Source organism: Meles meles, chromosome 7 (assembly GCF_922984935.1).
Source record: "Meles meles chromosome 7, mMelMel3.1 paternal haplotype, whole genome shotgun sequence".
Lineage (NCBI taxonomy): Eukaryota > Metazoa > Chordata > Mammalia > Carnivora > Mustelidae > Meles > Meles meles.
The window spans coordinates 62316433-62339007 of NC_060072.1; the positions used below are offsets into that span (position 1 = coordinate 62316433).

Here is a 22575-nt window from a genome sequence, read left to right on the forward strand (position 1 = left end):
AATGTCCATCACCCAGTTACCCCATCCCCCCATCCTCCTCCCCTCCAGCATTCCTAAGTTTGTTTCCTGTGATTAAGAGTCTCTTATGGTTTGTCTCCCTCTCTGATTTCATCTTATTTTTTCCTCTCTTCCCCCATGATCCTCTGTTTTCTTTCTTAATTTCCACATGAGTAAGATCATATGATAACTGTCTTTTTCTGATTGACTTATTTTGCTGACCATAATACTCTCTAGTTTACCCATGCAAATGGTAATATTTCTTTTTTTTTTTCTTTTTTTTTTTAATGGCTGAGTAATAGTCCATTGCAAGTACACACACACACACACACACACACACACACACATATAAAACGTCTTTATCCATTCATTTGTCCATGGCGGTCTGGACTCTTTCCATAGTTTGGCTATTGTGGACATTGCTGCTATAAACATTGGGGTACAGGTATCCCTTCAGATCACTACATTTGTATCCTTTGGATAAATACCTAGTAGTGCAATTGCTGGGTTGTAGGGTAGCTCTATTTTTAACTTTCTGAAGAACCTCCATGCTGTTTTCCAGAGTGGCTACACCAGCTTGCATTCCCACCAGCAGTGTAAGAGGTTCCCCTTTCCCTACATCCTCCCCAACATTTGTTGTTTCCTGCGTTGTTAATTTTAGCCATTTTGACTGGTGTGAGATGGTATCTTACTGTGGTTTTGATTTGTATTTCCCTTATGCCAGGTGATGTGGAATATTTTTTTATGTGTCTGTTGGCCATTTTTATGTCTTCTTTGGAGAAATGTCTGTTCCTGTCTTCTGCCCATTTCTTGATTGGATTATTTGTTTTTTGGGTGTTGAGTTTGGTAAGTTCTTTATAAATCTCAGATACCATCCCTTTATCTGATAAGACATTTGCAAATGTCTTGTTCTATATGTTGTTTTTATGGTTTAGTTGACTGTTTCCTTGGCTGTGCAAGAGCTTTTTATCTCAATTAAGTCCCAGTAGTTCATTTTTGCTTTTGTTTCCCTTCCCTTTGGAGATAATGTCTTGCAAGATGTTGCTGCAGCCCAGGTCACAGACACTGCTGCCTGTGTTCTCCTCTAGTATTTTGGTGGAGTCCTGTCTCACATTTAAAACTTTTATCCATTTTGAGTCTATTTTTGTGTGTAGTATAAGAAAATGGTTCAGTTTCATTCTTCTGCATGTTACTATCCAATTTCCCAACACCGTTTGTTGAAGATACTGTCCTTTTTCCACTGGATATTCTTTCCTGCTTTGTTGAAGATTACTTGACCATATAGTTGAGGGTCCATTTCTGTCTTCTCTATTCTGTCCCAGGGTTTTATGTGTCCATTTTTCTGCCAGTACCATACTGTTTGGATGATTACAACTTTGTAATAGAACTTGAGTTCTGGAATTGTGATGCCACCAGCTTTGGTTTTCTTTTTCAACATTCCTCTGGCTATTCAAGGTCTTTTCTGATTCACTGCAAATTTTAGGATTATTTGTTCCAGCTCTTTGAAGAAAGTAGATGGTATTTTGATAGGGATTGCATTGAATGTGTAGGTTGCTCTAGGTAGCATAGACATTTTAATAATATTTGTTCTTCCAATCCATGAACATGGAATGTTTCCATTTCTTTGTGTCTTCCTCAATTCCTTTTATAATTGTTCTGCAGTTATTAGAGTACAGATCCTTTACCTCTTCAGTTAGATTTATTCCTAGGTATCTTATGGTTTGGGGTGCAATTGTAAATGGGATCAATTCCTTAAATTCTCTTTTTTCTGTCTCATTGTTAGTGTATAGAGATGCAATGTGCATTGATTTTGTATCCTGCTATGTTGCTGAATTCCTGTAAAGTTCTAGCAATTTTAGGGTGGAATCTTTTGGGTTTTCCACACAGAGTTATCATGTTATCTGTGAAGAGTAAAAGTTTGACTTTTTTGCTTATTCAAATGCCTTTCGTTTCTTTTTGTTGTCTGATTGCTGAGGCTAGGACTTCTAGTAGTATTTGACAATGATAGTGAATTTAGTATATTCTTTTACCTGTGAGGTCACTGTTTCTGTTACTTTTGGGCTCTCTTTCTCCTTAAAGAATCCCTTTCTTTTTTTTTTTTTTTTTTTTTTTTTTTTTTTTTTTTTTTTTTTTTTATTTATTTGACAGAGAGAAATCACAACTAGGCAGAGAGGCAGGCAGAGAGAGAGGAGGAAGCAGGCTCCCTGCAGAGCAGAGAGCCCGATGCGGGGCTCGATCCCAGGACCCTGGGATCATGACCTGAGCCGAAGGCAGAGGCTTTAACCCACTGAGCCACCCAGGCGCCCCAAAGAATCCCTTTCAATATTTCTTGCAGGACTGGTTTAGTAATCACGAATTCTTTTAGTTTCTGTTTGCCCTGGAAGCTTTCTCTCTTATCTCCTTCTATTTTGAATAACATCCTTTCTGGATATAGTATTCTTGGCTGCACATTTTTCTCATTTAGCACCCTAACAAAGATGGTCTTTATCTTGACTGAAATGATTATACAGATATATGCCTATGCAGCTATGGACAAGAATGCATTTATCAACCTCATCAGTTGTACACTTAAGATCTGTGCATTTTAGTTATACATTTTGCCTCAGTAAAACTAGGAAGGAGCAGTAAAGACAAAAACTGGAGAGTTTGAGGCACCTGGCTGGCTCAGCCAGTTCAGCATCTGCCTTTGGCTCAGGTCATGATTTCAGGGTCCTGGGATTGAGTTCCGCATCAGGCTCTCTGCTCAGCAGGGAGTCTGCTTCTCCCTCTGCCCCTTCCCCTGCCACCCCCCTTGGTGCACTTGCATGCTCTCTCGCTCTCTCTCTCAAAAGTAAATAAATAAAATTTTTTTTTAAAAGCAAAAAACTGGAGAGTTTGCCACTTACCGTCATTTGAGAGAGTTCTGTAACATTTCATGTAGAAGGAAAGTGGTCAGATATAGAAAGTCTAAGAAGCAAAGAACTAAAATATTTATAGCAATAGCATATAAAACAGGAGCAAACTTACTGGTATTAATATGTTCTAAGGTCCTTGTATTGCTCCAGAGGATGATAGTGGTCATGATTACCTTTATACTTTAATAAGTTAAGCGTGCATGCTTAAGGATAAGATAAAGTAAAGAAATAGACTGTATAATTTCTAAACTAGTAGGGAAGCAAACTGAAGAAGAATCCAAGAGAAGAAAAAGAAAAAATAGAGGAAGTGGATAAAATATAAAACAAAAAATAGATGGCAGAGTAATTATAACAAATATAATTAGACTAAATGCTTCACTTGAAAGAAAAACATTGTCAAACTGGATTAAAAATAAAGTATAGCTATATTGTGTTTATTTTATTTATTTTTTTTTAAAAGATTTTATTTATTTATTTGACAGAGAGAGATCACAAGCAGAAAGAGAGAGAGAGGGAAGCAGGCTCGCTGCCGAGCAGAGAGCCCAATGCGGGACTCGATCCCAGGACCCTGAGATCATGACCTGAGCCGAAGGCAGCGGCTTAACCCACTGAGCCACCCGGGCACCCTATATTGTGTTTATAAAAACATCTAAAATGTAAGGCAACTAAAAATTGAACGTAGGGGCGCCTGGGTGGCTCAGTGGATTAAGCCTCTGCCTTCGGCTCAGGTCATGATCTCAGGGTCCTGGGATCGAGCCCCGCATTGGGTTCTCTGCTCTGCAGTGAGCCTGCTTCCTCCTCTCTCTCTGCCTGCCTCTCTACCTACTTGTGATCTCTCTCTCTGTCAAATAAATAAATAAAATCTTTAAAAAAAAAAAAATTGAACGTAATGTTGAGTGAAAACATCACGTTGTAGAAAGATACATAACATATAGCTCCACATATGTGTACGTTAAAAATATGCAAAACTCTAATAGTATTTTTCTTTTTTAGGAATTGAAATATTACAGAACTATAAAGAAAAACAGGGAAGATAAATGCATAATTTGGCAGTTAATCACCTCTGAGGAGAGACAGATAAGGAAAGGGGATTAGGGAGTGTTTTAAGGTTATGATGATATTTCTAAGCTATGTGATGACCAGATGGGTAGGTCATTCTTTATGCATGCACATATTTATACTTACTCCTTTTTATCTGCTCTGTTTAATAAAAACAGTTAAGAGGAAAGTCTCTTTCATTTATGCAATCAATAATTTTGTAGTAAGTGCTGAGTGAAAATTTAGGTAGTGTATAAGTTAATGAAATATTAAGCATATAACCATGATTTGAAGAAACTTTAAAGCAGAGATTCACAACAAGCCACCTACAAACCAGGTCTTTGTTCTTCTCCTTGTTGATGAATGCACAACACACGGCCAACATTAAAAAAAATAAAAAATAAAAAATCAGGGAGTATACCCCACTTGAGCAGACACTTTACAAGACTCAGACCGTATATTCAGGCGCCTGAGAGGCTCATTTGGTAAAGCGACTGCCTTCGGCTCAGGTCATGATCCCGGAGTCCTAGGATTGAATCCTGCATCAGGCTCCCTGCTCAGTAAGGAGTCTGCTTCTCCCTCCAATCTTCTGCCCTCATGCTCTCTCTCTGTCTCTCTATCAAATAAATAAATAAAATCTTTTTTTTAAAAGACAGTGTATTCATATAGCAAATAAATGTATGAAAAGAAGTGCTGTGCACTTAGTCACAGGAAAATGCAGATTTAAAACTAGTGAGATTCGGGGCGCCTGGGTGGCTCAGTGGTTTAAGCCGCTGCCTTCGGCTCAGGTCATGATCTCGGTCCTGGATCGAGTCCCGCGTCCGGCTCTCTGCTCTGCAGGGAGCCTGCTTCCCTCTCACTCTCTCTGCCTGCCTCTTTGCCTACTTGTGATCTCTCTCTGTCAAATAAATAAATAAAATCTTTAAAAAAAAAAAAAAACCAGTGAGATTCAATTTATAGTCATACCACATGGGCTGAGTTAAGACTGGCATAAGTTACCTAAATTTTTTTTTTTTTAAGATTTTATTTATTTGACAGACAGAGATCACAAGTAGGCAGAGAGGCAGAGAGAGAGCAGGAAGCAGGCTCCCCGCAGAGCAGAGAGCCCGATGTAGGACTCGATCGGATCATGACCTAAGCCAAAGGCAAAGGCTTTAACCCACTGAGCCACCCAGGCGCCCCTACCTAAATGTTTTTAGTAGTAGTTCAGTTTTTTTGCTGGGATTTTCCAGATATACAGTTATGTCATATTTATAATTTTCCTTTCCTCATTTTATACCTCTTCCTTCTCTGGAGCCAGTGGTTGCACAATAGTGGTAGTAGAGAAGGTAGCAGATATCCTAATTCTGTTGTAGACATCAGTGGAAATGCTTTTAAACTTTTCCCATTGATCATGGTACTGGCTTTCATATGGGCTGTCATATTATGGAAGTATCCATTTATTCTAATTCAGTAAAGCTTTCCTTTTTTTTTTTTTTTTAAAGATTTTATTCACTTGAGAGAGACACCACAAGCAGTGGGGAGAAGGAGAGGGAGAAGCAGAATCCCTGCTGAGCAAGAGCCAAATGCAGGGCTTGATCCCAAGACCCTGGGATCACGAACTGAGCAGAAGGCAGATGCTTAACTGACTGAGACACCCAGGCACCCTATTGGTTGCCAACTTTTAAAGATTGGAACTTTGGGGAACTTTGGTGGCTTAGTGGGTTAAGTGTCTGCCTTCAGCTTGGGTTGGCAGGAGGTCTGCTTCTGCCCTTTGTCTCTGTCTCTCTCTGTTAATAAATAAATAAATAAATAAATAAATATAAAATTTTAAAAACAAAAATTAAAAAAGGGAACATTGCTTGTGTTTCCTTTTATTAAAATAATAAAAATTAAAATTGGAACTTTGTATGGGCTCCTAGGTGGCTCTGTCAGCTAAGAATCTGACTCTTGATCTCAGCTCAGGTTTTGATCTCAGGGTCATGAGTTCAAGCTCCATGTCGGGCTCTACTCTGGGCATGGAGCCTACTTAGAAAAAAAAAAAAAAATGGGGACTTTATAGCTTTTCTTAAAAACTCAATAGATCTAGAGGCACCTGGCTGGCACAGTGGGTAGAACATGTAACTCTTGATCTTGGACTTATAAATTCAAGCCCCACTTTAGGTGTGGAGATTATTTAAAAATAAAATCTTTGGGGGAAAAAAAAAACCTTAATAAATCTAGCCAGAATGCCCCTGTTTCAACAGCATTGGTTTCCTAGAACTGAATAGCATCTACCCCTTTCAGGTAGTGTATTGGGGGGAAAGTTGCTATGTATCACATGTATATTTTTAATCCCTGTGGGCAATGTGTTTAGAGCATATATAAAATAAGGACTACACTTTTTTCTTTGCTTTTGCATATTTTATTCCATTCTTTTTTCTGGCTCTTATATAGTCATAATGCCTTGTATTGGATAAATGTGACCAGTCAAGTTTACAAAATTTAGCAGTTGTTTACTAAATGACTTTCAACTCATCAGTAGGAATTTAATTAAATTGAAAAAAGTAAAGAAGTTGATAATCATTTGTTCCATGAATGCATGTCTTTACTAATAAAAAATACCTTGTCCGACATAATGTTCTCTATAGGGTTTTGATTCTTTTTTGAAATTTGCCTTGGGGTGCCTGGGTGACTCAGTGGGTTAAAGCCTCTGCCTTCGGCTCACGTCATGATCTCAGGGTCCTGGGATCGAGTCCCACATCAGGCTCTCTGCTCAGCAGGGAGCCTGCTTCCCTTCTCTCTCTCTCTCTCTCTGCCTGCCTCTCTGCCTCCTCACAAGGATCTCTGTCAAATAAATAAATAAAATCTTAGAAATTTGCCTTTTAAAATTCAGGTGTTTGGTTTTTTATCTTTTATTTTTAGTAATCTCTGTACTCAACATGGGGCTTGAACTCACAACCCTGAAATGGAGAGTTGCATGCTTTCTCAACTGAGCCAGTTTTGCACCCCTAGTTTTAACTTATAAGCTCTCATCTAACTAAATTGTCTGAAGTAGGCAGATCAATTATGGCGTAATTTCTGCCACGTGACTTAAAGTGGGGCTTTTCAAAATGGATCGCTAACTGGGATAATATAGGCTTTCTCTTTGTTTGAATTGCAAAATTACCTCTATTATGTATCAGTTCAGCTCTTCATATTCTTAAATATACAACCATATAATATTTGTAGAGTTCATAAGCAATATTAAAGCCTAAGCTGTAGATTGTTTGGTATATACATTAAAGGAATCCTGAGTGATAGACCTACCATTTGTCTTTGGGAGAGAAACTAGACTTCCTTTTTCCTTTTTCTACTTAGTTGATGTAACTGTAAATGAGGCCAAAGAGAGTGGTGTTTTTCTTTTTTTTTTTTCCTAAGAAAACCATTGAGATTTTAACAATTTGTTCTCTTACAAATGTCCTCAGTGGTTATTAGTGCATATATTCTACTTAAACAAGATGATTATGATATAAATGCATTCATTTTTTTTTTAAGATTTTTATTTATTTATTTGACAAAGACAAAGCAAGAGAGGGAACACAAGCAGGGGAGTAGGAAGAGAGGGAGACCCGGGCTTCCCGCTGAGCAGGGAGCCCGATGCAGGTCTTGATCCCAGGACCCCAGGATCATGACCTCAGCTGAAGGCAGATGCTTAACGACTGAGCCACACAGGCGCCCCAAATGCATACATTTTATATGTTAACTTATTTTTAGCTTTTATTTTTGTTGTGTTAATGATTTTGTGTTATGTGTTTTATTTTCTATGGTGTGTGTTCATTTTAGAAATTTTTAAAATTACAAAAGAGAAAGTAGCAGTGATATATAGTTATAGTTACAGTGATATATATATAGTGATATAGTTATCTATAGGTAACTATTGATAAGGTTGTTAGTGGACTCTTTTTTTTTTTTTTAAAGATTTTATTTATTTGACAGACAGAGATTTCAAGTAGGCAGAGAGGCAGGCAGAGAGAGAGAGGAGGAAGCAGGCTCCCTGCTGAGCAGAGAACCGGATGCCGGGCTCGATCCCAGGACCCTGGGATCATGACCTGAGCTGAAGGCAGAGGCTTTAACCCACTGAGCCACCCAGGTGCCCCATGTTAGTGGACTCTTTATTGAGACAGTGCAGTGTGACTGAAAAGAGACCACATGGAAATTAAGGACATTTAGGTCAATCACTTAACCTTTCTGGGCCCTGTCTTTCCTAATCTTTAATATGTGAGAGGATTAAGGTCTTTTCAGTCTATGAAAATGTTGTGAATGGAAAGAAGGCTCACTCGGAAACTCCAGCCATGCTGCTGCTTGAGCTCTCTGGACTGAGGAAGGAAGTTAATGCAGATACTGCACTTCCTTCACCTTCTTTCCTTCAGAAGGTTGGTGTGAGGATATATGATCCCTTGTGTGTTCCTAGTTTCATAATCACAGTTTTTGATGTCATCCATTAATCTGTAGAACTTTAGGCAGAGTACATTAATGGAAGGCTACTACAGTTTCTCCGGCTCTTCTCAAACAATAAATTTGCTCTATAGAGCCCCTAGCTGGCTCAGTCAGTAGAGTATGTGGACTCTTGATCTCAAGGTTGTAAGTTCAAGCCCCACTGGGTATAGAGATTACTTAGAAATAAAATCTTTTAAAAAATAAACAAAAATAAATTTGCCGTCTTTTCTGAGAGAGAGCGAGAGAGCACGTGCACATTAAACAGGGGAAGGAGTTGCAAAGGAAGAGGGAGAATCTTAGGCAGCACAGAGCTCATGATGCTGAGATCATGACATGAGGAGAAATCAGGAGTTGGATGCTTAACTGAGCCACCCAGGCACTCCAATAAATTTGCCTTTTGATTTTAAAAGCCTCAGAGGGACAGCTGGATGGCTCGGTTGGTTAAGCATCCAGCTCTTGATCTCAAGGTTGGGAGCTTAAGCCCTGCTCTGGGCTCCACGCTAGGCATGGGACCTACTTAAAAATAAAATAAATAAAATAAAAGCTTCAGAAATTGAGTATGTCAGAAGAAAGTGTTATTTTGTGTGAAAGGTGTTTTGTAGAACTTACTACTATTTTAATTTTTAGGTTCCCACTTTCCTGTTGGAGTAGTCCCTCCCAGAACAAAATCACCAACACCTGAATCTTCGACAATAGCCTCCTATGTAACCTTAAGGAAAACTAAGAAGATGATGGATTCAAGAACGGTATTTAACTAGAAGTTAATTTCTAGAAGGATTCTTAAGCCTATATATTGCTTTCTCATACTTAATTTCCATTTGTGTTTCACCAAAATTTTTTTTACATACTCTAAGAAAACTTAGTCTTAATTTTTTTTTTTTTTAAATACATTCAGGAAATTAGCACCTAGGGGACAGACCTACTCAATACCTAATCTAGGTTTGTTTTGATCAGCCTTCAGATGAGGTCCACAGTTCGTGTAATCTGTTCTCATCTGCCTTTTATTACATCTCTTGACACCTCTAAGAATTTCTTTGATGAGACTGATAGTCATGTCCTGCAGTCAGCCAAGGTAATGGATTTCCAAGCTACCCTGAGTTTAGAGGGCCTTTTAGCTGTGGTAGATTTGGAATTGGCTGGTCCTCTGGTGCCAGCTGAGAAATGTGAATTGAGATTGGGGAATTGAATGGAGATTGGGAAACAAATTCCATATTTCACATGTTCATCTGAGATCCACTGAGTTCAATCTGCTGTAAACCAGTCTAATCTTGATCATTTGGGGAAGATTATCAAGGTATTTAACTCCTTTTCACCAGGTAGTCTTAGGAATTTAGGATGCAAAAGAATTTTTTTAAGTGTTTTTTTGTTTTGTTTTGTTTTGTTTTGTTTTTTAAGATTTTATTTATTTATTTGATGGAGAGAGAGAGAGAGCACAAGCAATGGGGAGAGGGAGAGGGAGAAGCAGGCTCCCTACAGAGCAGGGGAAGCCCGATTTGGAACTCTATCCCAGGACTCCAGGACCACGACCAAGCCAAAGGCAGTGGCCCAACCCACTGAGCCACCCAGGCGCCCCTTGTTTTGGTGTTTTGTTTTGTTTTGTTTTGTTGAGAGATAGCATAAAGCAGAAGTAGGGCTGGGGGGGGAGGGGGAAGGGGGACGGGCAGAGGGAGAGAGAGAGAAGCAGGCGCTCTGTTGAGCAGGGAGCCCAATGCAGGGCTCAAATCCAGGATCCTGGGATCATTACTTGAGCCAAAGGCAGACACTGAACCAACTGAGACACCCAGGCACCCTAGAAATTTTTTTTAAGATTTTATTTCTTCGGCACCTGGGTGGCCCAGTGGGTTAATCCTGTGCCTTCGGCTCAGGTCATAGTCTCAGGGTCCTGGGATCAAGCCCCGCGTCTGGCTCTCTGCTCAGTGGGGAGCCTGCTTCCCCCTCTCTCTCTCTCTGCCTGCCTCTCTGCCTGCTTGGGATCTCTCTGTCAAATAAGTAAATAAAATTTTTTTTTTAAATTTTTTTTTTTTAATATTTTATTTATTCGACAGAGAGAAATCACAACTAGGCAGAGAGGCAGGCAGAGAGAGAGGAGGAAGCAGGCTCTCCACGGAGCAGAGAGCCCGACGTGGGGCTTGATCCCAGGACACTGGGATCATAACCTGAGCCGAAAGCAGAGGCTTTAACCCACTGAGCCACCCAGGTGCCCCTAAATAAAATTTTTTTAAAAAGATTTTATTTCTTTCTTTATCTTGGCACAAGCCGGGGTGGGGCAGAGGGAGAGGGACAGAGTCTCAAGCAGACTCTAGGCTGAGTGCAGAGTCCAACATAGGGCTTGATCTCTGAGATCATGACTAGCCAAAATCAAGAGCCAGATGCTCAACCAAGTGAGCCACCCAGGTGCCCCAAAACTTTTACTTTCATCTTTATAAATTCTCTACTTACTTGGTATGAGGTAATTTGGTACTTCGAAGCTGTAAGAATGGAAAGTACTACAAATGATAAGATTTATGGTTATTCATGAAAGATATTAAAGTACAGCTACAAAGTATATGCCCAGAACATCTGACAAATTTATATACAAGAAATACAATATTTTAACTAGCATAAAGACCTAGACAGATAATTGTTATAGAATAAAAATTAATTAATTTCTATACATGATTATTACCATTAGTGGTCATGGTTTTATAATACTATTACTTGTTCATAGTTAGGCATTTTTTAACAGATTGCAAGAGTATTTTCTTTGGAAATTATAATGCTGAAATAAACAGGAAAGGATTTTTAAAATGCATGTCACGGGGCACCTGTGGCTCAGTCGTTAAGTGTCTTCCTTTAGCTCAGGTCATGATCCCATGATCCTGGGATCAAGCCCCGCATCAGGTTCCCTGCTTGGTGGGAAGCCTGCTTCTCTCTCTCCCACTTCCCCTGCTTGTGTTCCCTTTCTCGCCCTCTCTCTGTCAAATAAATAAATAAAATCTTTTTTTTAAAAGTGCATGTCGAACGAAGGGCACCCAGCTGGCTCAAGTCAGTAGAGAATGCAACTCCTGATCTCAGGGCTGTGAGTTCAAGCCCCATGTTGGGTATAGAGATTACTTAAAAATAAAATCTTTTAAAATAGTAATAATAAAATTTAAAATAAAATAAAAATGCTTGTTGAGGGATGCCTGGCTGGTTCGGTTAGTAGAAAATGCAACTTTTTTTTTTTTTAAGATTTTATTTATTTATTTGACAGAGAGATATCACAAGTAGGCAGAGAGGCAGGCAGAGAGAGAGGAGGAAGCAGGCTCTCTGCTGAGCAGAGAGCCCGAAGCGGGGCTCGATCCCAGGACCCTGGGATCATGACCTGAGCTGAAGGCAGAGGCTTAACCCACTGAGCCACCCAGGTGCCCGAAAATACAACTCTTGATCTTGAAGTCATCAGTTCAAGCCCCACATCGGGTGTGGAGCTTATATTAAAAAAATTTAAATGTGTGTTGAGATAAGAAAGATATTAGATTTATATGTTATAACTATCTTTTTTTTAGTACATAACTATCTTAAATAGTAGAAGAAAAACTTCTACATAAGCAAATACAGGTGAGAAAAGTATAGAAGACTACAGTTACATAATATTGGTACAGAAAGGACCTTTATAAACAAAATCAGTGCCAGATTAAAATACTTGGACTATAACAGACAAGTTCCATAATGTATGAGAAATGAATATGTCAGTTATTTTTAGGATTTCTTTAGGAAAATGATAATATTTGTCATTTAGAAACAGTAGATTTTTTACAATATAACAACTTGACAAAAGGAAGCTGCAGTGTCACAACATTTTTGCATAAATGTGGAAAAGCGAGGAAGTCTGCTTGTTTTTAGTTACTAAAAATAAAAGCATAAAATAAGAAACTTAATGAAATCCAAAATAAAAGGAAAGGACTACTGTAGTAGCTAATTCCCAGTCTGCATTTAAAATTTGCTTTTTTTTTTAAATGGTTCTTTTGGTTTGTTTGATGTTTTGTTTTCCAAAGCAAATGTGGCTTTTGCTAAAACACATTAAGACTTTTCATTTTTTCTCTTCCTTTTAGTTTTTACTTGAGCTCTTTAGGATATTTATTGTAGGGGCACCTGAGTGGCTTAGTCGTTAAGCGTCTGTCTTCAGCTCAGGTCATGATCCCCAGGTCCTGGGATCAAGCCCAGCATCGGGCTCCCTGCTCAGCGGAGACACTGCTTCTCCCTCTCCCTCTGCCCTTGCTTGTATACCCTTCTCTCTGCCTCTCTCTCTCTTTGTCAAATAAATTAATTAATTTTTTAAAAAATAAAAAGATATTTATTTTATACATTTGAAAATGGCTCTAGTTGGGATGCCTGGGGTGGCTCAGTTGACTAAGCATCTGTTCTGCTCAGGTCATGATCTCAGGGTCCTGGGGTCAAGCTCTGTGGGGGGCTCCTTGCTCAGTGGGAAGTCAGCTTCTCCCTGTGCCCCTCCCCCCTGCTTGTTGGCTCTCTCTCTCTCTCTCTCTCTCTCAAATAAATAAAATCTTCTAAAAAGAAAGAAAGAGAAAATGGTTCTAGTGCTATAGCTCCTGCCCTGCAAGCATTTTTCAGATTGCAGGAGAGAGAGAAAAGATCTTAGAGGGTTTGCTGACAAACTGCTTACCTCCACCCTAGGTTTTTTCGAGAGCAAGCAACCTCACCAGTGTCTCAAGGTCAGTCCCCACCAACTCAGACCAGAGGCATAAACCTATGGATTCTATGCCATAGATTCTAGCCTATGTTTAATATTTAAATGTTCTATCATATAAAATAAGCTAAAATTTGCTTATGACTAACACTGAAGTTCTTATTTGGCATTTTATACCAATACTGTTTTACATCTTTAATAAGAAAGTAAGAAGGATTGGTTATTTAATGTGACAAATATTTTTAAACCCTTCAGTAAACCATAAAAATGAGTCATATATATATATATAAAGTATTCAAATAAAACCATCTGATTTATGGAAAATAATATTCTTATAGTTCTGTTATTGATCGTAAACTAAGGATTTTTCTCTACAGCTCTTTTCACAGTAGATGTGTGATTTAAAACATCACATTTTCATTAAAATAAATCTCAGAGACGCCTGGCTGTCTAGTTGGTAGAGCATGCGACTCTTGATCTCGGGGTTAAAAGTTCAGTCACCATGTTGGGTATAGAGATTACTTAAAGATAAAATCTTGAGGAAAAATTTTTTAAAAATAAAATAAATCTCTCATATTTAGAAGCTGTACCCCTTCCTAGTTTGAGTTTTATACAGTTTCCTGTTACAATGACCACACGTCACCAGTTATTCCTGAAGGATAAAACAGTTACACTTTCAACTTTGAGAAGAAAATAAATGCATTTTAGAACATTTTTTATTCCAGCATACTTTTCAGAAGTTATTCTGCATTCCTGTATTCCTATGTCTATTTTTAATTTAAAGGAACGGCCGAGAAGTGCGGTGGAACAACTCTGTTTGGCGGAAAGTACCCGACCTAGGATGACTGTGGAAGAGCAGATGGAAAGAATAAGGAGACATCAGCAAGCATGCTTGAGGGAAAAGAAAAAAGGATTAAATGTTATTGGTGCTTTAGACCAGTCACCCTTACAGAGTCCTTCAGGTTTAAGGGATAATCCATTCAGGATTACCCAGGTAGATCAATTGCATTTAATCATTCTTCTATGTAAATCTAATACCACTTGAATCAGGATAATGGATTTACATGATTGATGGGTTTTCAAAAATGTCTACAGTATGGTTTTTTATATTATTTAATTCCCATAAAAGTAAGCTAAGACGGCTTAGTAAAATGGAAATAGCCCTGAGTTCAAAAATCAGAGCTCTAGTACTTGTTGGATGTCCTTGTACCAGTTGTGGGCTCACTCTTCTCTGCTGTAAATCAGATGACGATACAGCCCATCCCATCTACTTCACAGAGATACCAAGAAGATAAAAGTGCTTTCCACAAATGTGAAATGCCAAGATAGTCCCCAGTTCCCCCTACAATAAAATGTGTATTACTCTCTGTCCTAATTTAACATGACCTAAATTGTAGCGGGAGAGAACTTCTAAATAAAAGTCTTAAGTCTACTATTCATCACATTCCAACCCCACCTTGTAAAGCGACGCCATTCCATTTCTTATGATTTGTTCGTGACCCCGATTCATGAATACAGAGATAACAGACATGGGAAACTCTTTCAGTAGCTTCTGTCTGGTCTGTCACTGTTAGCAAACATGCACCAGCTAAAAGTGTTTTTCTGTCCTCCTGGAAATCCCCTTCCCATCTGATCAAGAGCTGGCAGATGTTGCTACTAAAGACCCAGCAGATTACCAGTTGAATAATTACACATTCTCCAAATTACAAAATGGATGCTTAAAAGAGATGAGAAAAAAAAATGTGTGGAATACTGATATGTATATTTTTTTTCCTCCGTTGGTTTTCATAAACCTCCTTGTGAGTGAGGATCAGCCTTTTTTCAAAATTAACAGGTGCTATCTAAAAACTGTACGTGGCTTCGTAGTATGAATCTCTGCTATATGTCTTTTGGACAGACTCGAAGAAGGGATGATAACGTTAAGGAATTGGATACCGTCATTAGAGAAAATGATGTGAAGTCAAACCATGAAACTCCTGCAGCAGAAATTGTTCGACTAAAAGAAGCTGAACCTCAAAATACAGATTTCAGCAAAGAGGTAGAGAGATTATTTTAGAACAGATATTCCACGGGGTAGATTTTTGAAGATTAGATCAAGCAGTAAGGTTGAAAATGATTGTTTCATTTCATCACAAAGACCATGAGTCTAAGTGAAATGATAGGTTTTGTTTAACCTGAGTGATGTATTCAGCACATCAAAAAATGGGTTAATTGAACATTTAAAACATAATCAAGGCTAGAATAAATTACTGTTAACCCCAATTAAAGAGTCTTATATCCCAGAGCTGATGGCTATTAGCAATGTGTATCACCCCTCCAGGCAAATAACTTTTTGTATCCCGTACTAAGAATGTTAATATTTTTCATATACTTGAATCTAAAGATGTATTTCAGTAACTATTGGACCAGGTATCATTTTTTTAACAAACTTTTATTTTTTAATCATTTTTCTTCTTACTCTGTAGTTTAAAAAAACTGAGGACATTTTTTCCAAAACCCTTTTCAAACCTGAACCAAATGGAGTAAGTTCAGAGGAAGTGATGGATAAAGAGGGAAACAAGGAGAAAATGTCTGAGGATGTTTCATACAGGTAATGATTAGGGAAAGTGATAAAGGAATCGCTCCCAAAATTGTATAACACTTAAGGATGGTGTCAGAAAGTCTTGGATTCCCATCCCAGCTTAGCAACTTGAGCAACTTACATAACCTCCCTAAACTGCAGGTTCCTTACCTATAAAACTGGGGTAATAATAGTATCTGTATCACAAATGTGTTATGATGATTAAATAAAAAAACACAGGTATAGCACTTAACCACTATGCTTATTAGCACCTAGGAGTTTGGTAAGGAACTTTAAAAAACCTACCAAAACATGCATGTGCTATATCGAAGTCAGGCCCTCAGCACTGGCTGCATAATGGATCGCATAGGCACAGATCAGAAATCCAAGGTGTCTGGTGTGTTCCAAAAGCCACTGTGATTTGCGGTCTATTTTTTAGCTGTGCTTCTTAAGTGGCTTTCTTATATCTATGTCCTCAGTCTCACCCTTCATTAGAAAAATTACCAGAACTGGAAAGAGAATTGCTGGGATTTAACATTTTTCAGAATGCTTTTATTTCTCCAATGAATAGCAAGATTGGGTTTGAAAAACTTTTAGCAGTCGCTGATAAGAGGAAAACCTGCTGTTTTGTTAATAGGTGTAGATTAAAACACATCTAGTATGTTAAAAATCTGTGAGTTTCATGACCCAACAACAACAAAAAATAGTTTGTTGGCCACTTTGGGCAATGCTAAGGAATTGACTTCTTGTTCCAAAACCTGGTACATAAAGGCAAAGAATCAAGTGTTTATCTTGCCTTTCCCAAATAAACTGCAACCAAAAAGTTTTTGAGGTGATATTTTTTGTTATAGAAGAATTTTCATTCAATAAGGAATGAAAGATTCAGAATATCATTGTTTTGCTAACCCTAAGGAAATAAAGAATTTGAATAATATTCCTCCATGGCCAGAAAAGCAGAAAATCTGGCAGGGCAGTTTATAATGAGTAAATCCAGAAACCTTGAACTCACTGACCTTTTTTAACATCACGGAAAGAAACAGCCTGTTCATGCAGTAGTGCACGAACCCCACCTAATGAAATAATTACCTTTTCCCAAAAATCCTTAATCTGATCAAGCCCTCAGAGTCCTTTTCAGATTATTAAAAATAAGAGGAATATAATCAGCCAAATACAGAATGTGGTAAACACTGTAGGATGGAGAAACCAAGTTGTTTCACATAAGTGGCAAAGAATAAAAAGGATGTGTGGGGTGGGGTATTTTAGATTAAAGTTAACTTTAAGAGACGTGTCAGGCAAATAGAGTACACAGACTTCAGATCTGCTTGAAACCAATAACTCTAAAATGCTGTTATGAGGCAATCAAGAAAATTTGAGCACTGACTGGATATTTGATGACATTAAGCTATTATAAATACAAACTGAAATGTCTACAGATCAGATGGTATGTCTGGAATCTGCTAATAATTTGGGGAGTGGGAGACTGGGAGTTAGGTGAAACAATATTGGTAAAATATGGATTACCTGAGTGCACGGGTTTCATGTATCATTTGCTCTCATTTTTTTATGTTTAAAGATTTCTATTAGGGAGAAGAAAAGCGATTCATTACAAGCAGAATGTTAGCAGTTACTGATTATAAATAATGGCATCTTTTGTATATGGTTAAACATTTTCTTAATGACAGATTGGAAGAAAAAATTTTATTGCAGTCTGTTAGTACCAAGTTTAAAATACCAATCTATTTTCATTAGCCCTCAGGATGAGACACAGATCACAAATCATAAAACAGAAAGTCACCCTGAAGAAAATATAAAGGACAATATTCATGAGCAGGAAGAAACTGTTGCTTCTTATGAACAAACTCCTGAGGCTTCTAGAGGAAATGAAACGATGGCAGGTAGATGCTATACATTTCATACTTTTCTCACTGGAGTGCCCTCTGAACCTCTGAATTTATTTTCACCTCTCCATATGCCCCTTCAGGAAAAATGTTACTGGGAAGGATGGAAAGTGGACCTCAGCCTAGATCCACAGTCTGTCCTGGCTTGGGGATTACTTCCTTCTCTCTCTCTCACTCTCTCTTCGTCTTAACCTTAACTCGTATACCATAAATTTTTTCTTCTAAGATCTTCCAGAACTTGGAAAACGTACCTGTTTCTCTGAGTCTGGATTCTCAGAATTGTCACAAACTACCACTTTGGGAACTGTAGATTTAATACCTAAACTAGTGGAATAGGTTTGTGACCTAGAAAGATAATTATTATAGAATAAAAATTAATTAATTTCTATACATGATTATTACCATTAGTGGTCATGGTTTTATAATACTATTACTTGTTCATAGTTAGGCATTTTTTAACAGATTGCAAGAGTATTTTCTTTGGAAACTGTAATGCTGAAATAAATAAACAGAAAAGGATTTTTTAAATGCATGTCACGGGGCGCCTGTGGCTCAGTTGTTAAGTGTCTTCCTTTAGCTCAGGTCATGATCCCATGGTCCTGGGATCAAGCCCTGCATCAGGTTCCCTGCTTGGTGGGAAGCCTGCTTCTCTCTCTCCCACTTCCCCTGCTTGTGTTCCCTTTCTCGCCCTCTCTCTGTCAAATAAATAAATAAAATCTTTTTTTTAAAAAGTGCATGTCGAACGAAGGGCACCCAGCTGGCTCAAGTCAGTAGAGAATGCAACTCCTGATCTCAGGGCTGTGAGTTCAAGCCCCATGTTGGGTATAGAGATTACTTAAAAATAAAATCTTTTAAAATAGTAATAATAAAATTTAAAATAAAATAAAAATGCTTGTTGAGGGATGCCTGGCTGGTTCGGTTAGTAGAAAATGCAACTTTTTTTTTTTTTTTTTTTTAAGAATTTTTAAATGGTCTGCAAGAGATATTTCACGCTAAATAATCAGTTGTCAGTGTAGAAAATAGCAGAACCCAGATAGAACTTTTAATTCCTTCCTGAAATATGTTCTTATTTTATGGGATCACAGCATCAGGATTTCCTTCTCCAGATGTGTCCTAAAGATGTTTATCTTCTCGCATTCTCTCCATGTGTTTTAGCGAAAAGTCTGTCCCCATCTCCTGAGTCCTCAGCATCGCCCGTTCCAGCCACTCAGCCGCAGCTCACGGAAGGATCCCATTTCATGTGTGTGTAGTCTCAGAAAAAGTACGTCAGTTCCCTTTGCATTTGTGCTTGAACTTCAGAGTTTTTAACTTGAGTTTTATTCCCTCGTTGGTTTGGTGAACAAAAACAGATTAATTCTGGACGGTGTGTTAGGGATAGTTGGCAGAGCAAGGAGGCTCTGGATTTGAGCCTTGGGCAGTAAGTCAGATCTCCAGCCTCAGCCCTTCTAGTGATTTGCTACGTGACAGCGTTTTCTGTGTCTCCTATTTCATCGTCCATAAAAACAGCCAAACGAAGAGGGGATGGCCTGTGCCAAGAGAAACCTCATGGTGTTCTGCAGCTGTGCTCCCACATAGCATTCCTTTCCATAGTCAGATCTGAGAGTTCTGTGGAAGCGATTATGAGTTGATCAAGTAATGCTTTTTACAGTTCGTGCAGCATGTCTCCCACAGTGGGAGTCTGTTAATTATTTTAAAGGACAAAGGAGTGTTTGTGGCTCGGCCAACTACATGGAATATCAAAATCGTTAAGATCTATCAGAAATTTTTTTAAATAATTAATTTTTTTAAGTAAAGAAGGTCACTACTGAAAAAAGCTGTGTTTGGGAGCAGGGGAAAGAGGAAACCTTACTTGAACATTGTTCCTTAGACCATAGTTTAAGAACTGAGAATAATTTCCTAAGATCTTGTAACAATTTTATAGACAAATGCTAAATTTTACTTGCAGTTTTGTACTTGTAGGTATATACTCTTTTTTACTTTTCAAGAAAACTGAGATTTGGAGCTGTTTATGCTTTTCTCTGCATTTTTTTATACCATCCACCAGACCTAGTAATACTGTATGCTTTAGGGTTACCACCAGTTTCTATTGAACAATTGTAAGCAGCAAAAATACATAGAGATATTACAAACATTATTGCTAACATGTTCTTTGACTTTTAGATTCTCAAGATAAATAGTACAAATACTAAATTGACTTAAGTTTACCTAGCATTGCTTATTTTCTAGAGTCTTCTTCCATTCATACCTTTTTGTAGCAACTGTAACCTGCGTCCTTTTGTTCATCCAGAAGGATTTATGTCTGTTCTGTCGTATTTGTAACTTTTATTTGAGATTATGTCTACATACAGCCTAGAAGAGGCCTTTGCTGGTTGTCATTTGGTATTTATGCAGGACTGACATCCTTTGTGGAGTTACAACCCACCTGTTTGTTACTGTCTTACCTATGTCTCGCCTCTGTCACTCATGCCTTTAAACTTTTAACTTACTGTGTCTTGAAGTGACAGTTGCCGCTAGTGACAGAATCATACCAGAATCGGAATAGTCAGCATACTTATTTGATTCCTCTTGTGCAAAGTGCTGAATGATGGCCTCTGTCCATCTTAGTGGAGAAGTGTCCATTAAAATCCAGTCTCGTTATCTTTTGGTTCAATAAACAGGTTACCATTCTTTGTACACAGACCAATGATAATAAAGAATGCCGTCTGACGGTAAAGAGTATGTACAGTTAAAGCTCAAGTACATTTCCAGATTCCTTGACTTGTTATTCTTGGATTTTGTTTCATTTTGCTTTCACTCTTAAGAGCCAGTGGCATGCCATACTGGAATGAGGTCCAGTTATTGCTGGCTGTTTTCTATTCTCTGGCCCGCAGCCACCATGAACAGCTAGTAGCCCTCAAATCGGCATTTCTTTATGTCTTCTCACTGTGTGTTTATCATCTTGCTGACTGCGTCGTTCTGGCAGGACTTGGGAAACGTTTATAAACAACGCTGCTCTCTGGGCAGCTTAACACATTATTACATATTTTAGCAAAGTTATGCAAATCTTTGCTCATTCTGTTGATACTCAGCCGCAAATTTGGCTACTTTTTTTTATTCTGAAGTGTTACTTAATTACATTCTTTGCTTTGTGAATTAAACCTATGAAATGACAAGAAAATGTCCTGCCATTGTATTATGTCTTCGGATTTTCGTGGCCATGCTCGTCAGTTCCATTGTTATAAAACATCGCCCTCACTTTAGGAAATGGTCACTCATTAGCTTTGCAGGTGTCAATGTAATTTTCCCTGTCTTTATTTTTCAGCTATACTGACTTCTGTTGAAACCATTCAAAGCTAAGGACATGGACCTTCAGCAATGTGAGAAGATATTGTACAGTATATTTTAAATCTATGAAATTCATAGTTCTGATGCTTTTGGCCACAGAGCATCATTTTATCACTTCTGGAAAATGTTTATTCCAAACAGCTTTAACGGCTCATATGTACACTCCATAATCTCAAGGTGGTTGTTCTGACACCAGCTTGCTGCTATGATTTCAGAGCACATAAGTAAAGGTGCTTTTTTAATGTGCGGTCTACAGCCAGAGCTTACTTAGTTGCTGATTTCCAGATTTTGATGTTTCTAAAGTTTAGGTGGATTTCTATTTCTTTTTGCTTTTTCAGTACACAAATTTAGTTATTATTTCCAATGAAGCTTGTTTTCCTTTTTTTTTCCTTCCCATTTTGGCTACTGCAATGCTTTGTTTCACACTTGATTTGTAAAAATTTTATATATATATTTAAGATGTGCCATTTTATTATTGCTAAGTGAAGTACGTCCTGTTTTCTGCTATAATTATTTCTCAGTCAGATTGCAATGTCAGCAGTTACTGCCACACTCTTGTCAGCTTAAACACAAATGTTACCGCTTACTCTTTCTTAAAAATACAATTTAAAATGTAGGCATTTTGAAGTACTGGGCTTATACTTCAGTTGGGATAGATGTGTACAGCAATAAGCAGGTTTTCAAATCCAGTACTTAGTTTGTGTACAAATGTAATTATGTTCATTGTGTATATATTATACAATGAGCACATGTAAGTATTAAAGGCTACTTACTATTGTTTAAATGCAAATGTTCATATCTCATTTCTTTTTTTATCATGTTAAATAAATGTTGATGTTCTTAAATCACTTGTGTTAGAATTTTTGCTCTTCCCATCTAAAGTGCAAAGTCTGGGGGCGCCTGGCTGGCTCAGTCAGTAGAGCATGTGACTCTTGATCTCAGGGTTGTGGGTTCAAGCCCCGCACTGAGTGTAGAGATTACATGAGAAAAAAGAATCTTTAAAAAATTAATCGAATTAAATGGGAAGGCTGAGACTCAAGGGATTTCTCGGTGAAACGATAGTCTGTTCATCTTACCGTTGTAGACAACATCATAAAAAGACCTTTTCTGCCTCCCAGGTCTTCTCCCATGTGAGAGCTCAAGGAACTTGAGGTGCAGGGAGATAAATTGACTGGGCCATAGTCATGTTATATTTAAAGACAGACTTTGGACCAGAACATAGTTTTTTTTCACATTTCTTTTTGGAGGCCATCAGCTGAACACCACTAGGCAGGTTTCATTTTGTGAAGTTTTCTACACTTATTTCTGTTAGTTTCTGTGTTGTGGAAACTAGCTTCAAACATCTGCTTTCTCCACTTGGTGGATTGGGCTTAAAGAGGGGTGTGTGAAGCAGAGGGTTATTTCTCTGACTGACAGGGGGAACTAGAAACTGTTTCATCATCAGAAGTAGGACCCTCAGAGATCATTTTCTCTTACAATACATTCTTCACAGATGTTCACGCTCTTCAGAATCAATTACATTTCTTCCTCTATAACCTTTTGTTCATGCTATATATTGTTCCCAGAGTACAAGGAAATTTGATGCTTTTGGATTCCCATATGAAATGGCTGAAACTAAATTGGCAATGGTCAGTCTTTTTTTTTTCTCATGCTATAGTAAAGGGGATTTAAATTTAATTCAAAACGCAGATATATAAAAATTTATCGGCTCCAAACAGAAACAAAATGAAATGCAAATAGATACAGTCTATGTTGTAGGAG

At 38.0% G+C, this 22575-nt stretch overlaps 1 protein-coding gene across 14 annotated transcripts in view; it reads left to right on the forward strand.

Moving 5' to 3' along the window:
* Positions 1-21659, forward strand: part of PLEKHA5 (pleckstrin homology domain containing A5) — a 238784-nt gene extending 217125 nt beyond the window's left edge. For all 14 annotated transcript variants that reach the window (XM_046011536.1, XM_046011537.1, XM_046011539.1 and 11 more), the window contains 7 exons: positions 8994-9112; positions 13817-14026; positions 14930-15070; positions 15498-15622; positions 17342-17487; positions 18646-18751; positions 20792-21659. In XM_046011536.1, the coding sequence (XP_045867492.1) occupies positions 8994-9112; positions 13817-14026; positions 14930-15070; positions 15498-15622; positions 17342-17487; positions 18646-18740 (836 nt within the window). In that variant the 3' untranslated portion in view covers positions 18741-18751; positions 20792-21659. The remainder of the gene's footprint in view (positions 1-8993; positions 9113-13816; positions 14027-14929; positions 15071-15497; positions 15623-17341; positions 17488-18645; positions 18752-20791) is intronic.
* The last annotated feature ends 916 nt before the right edge of the window (positions 21660-22575 follow it).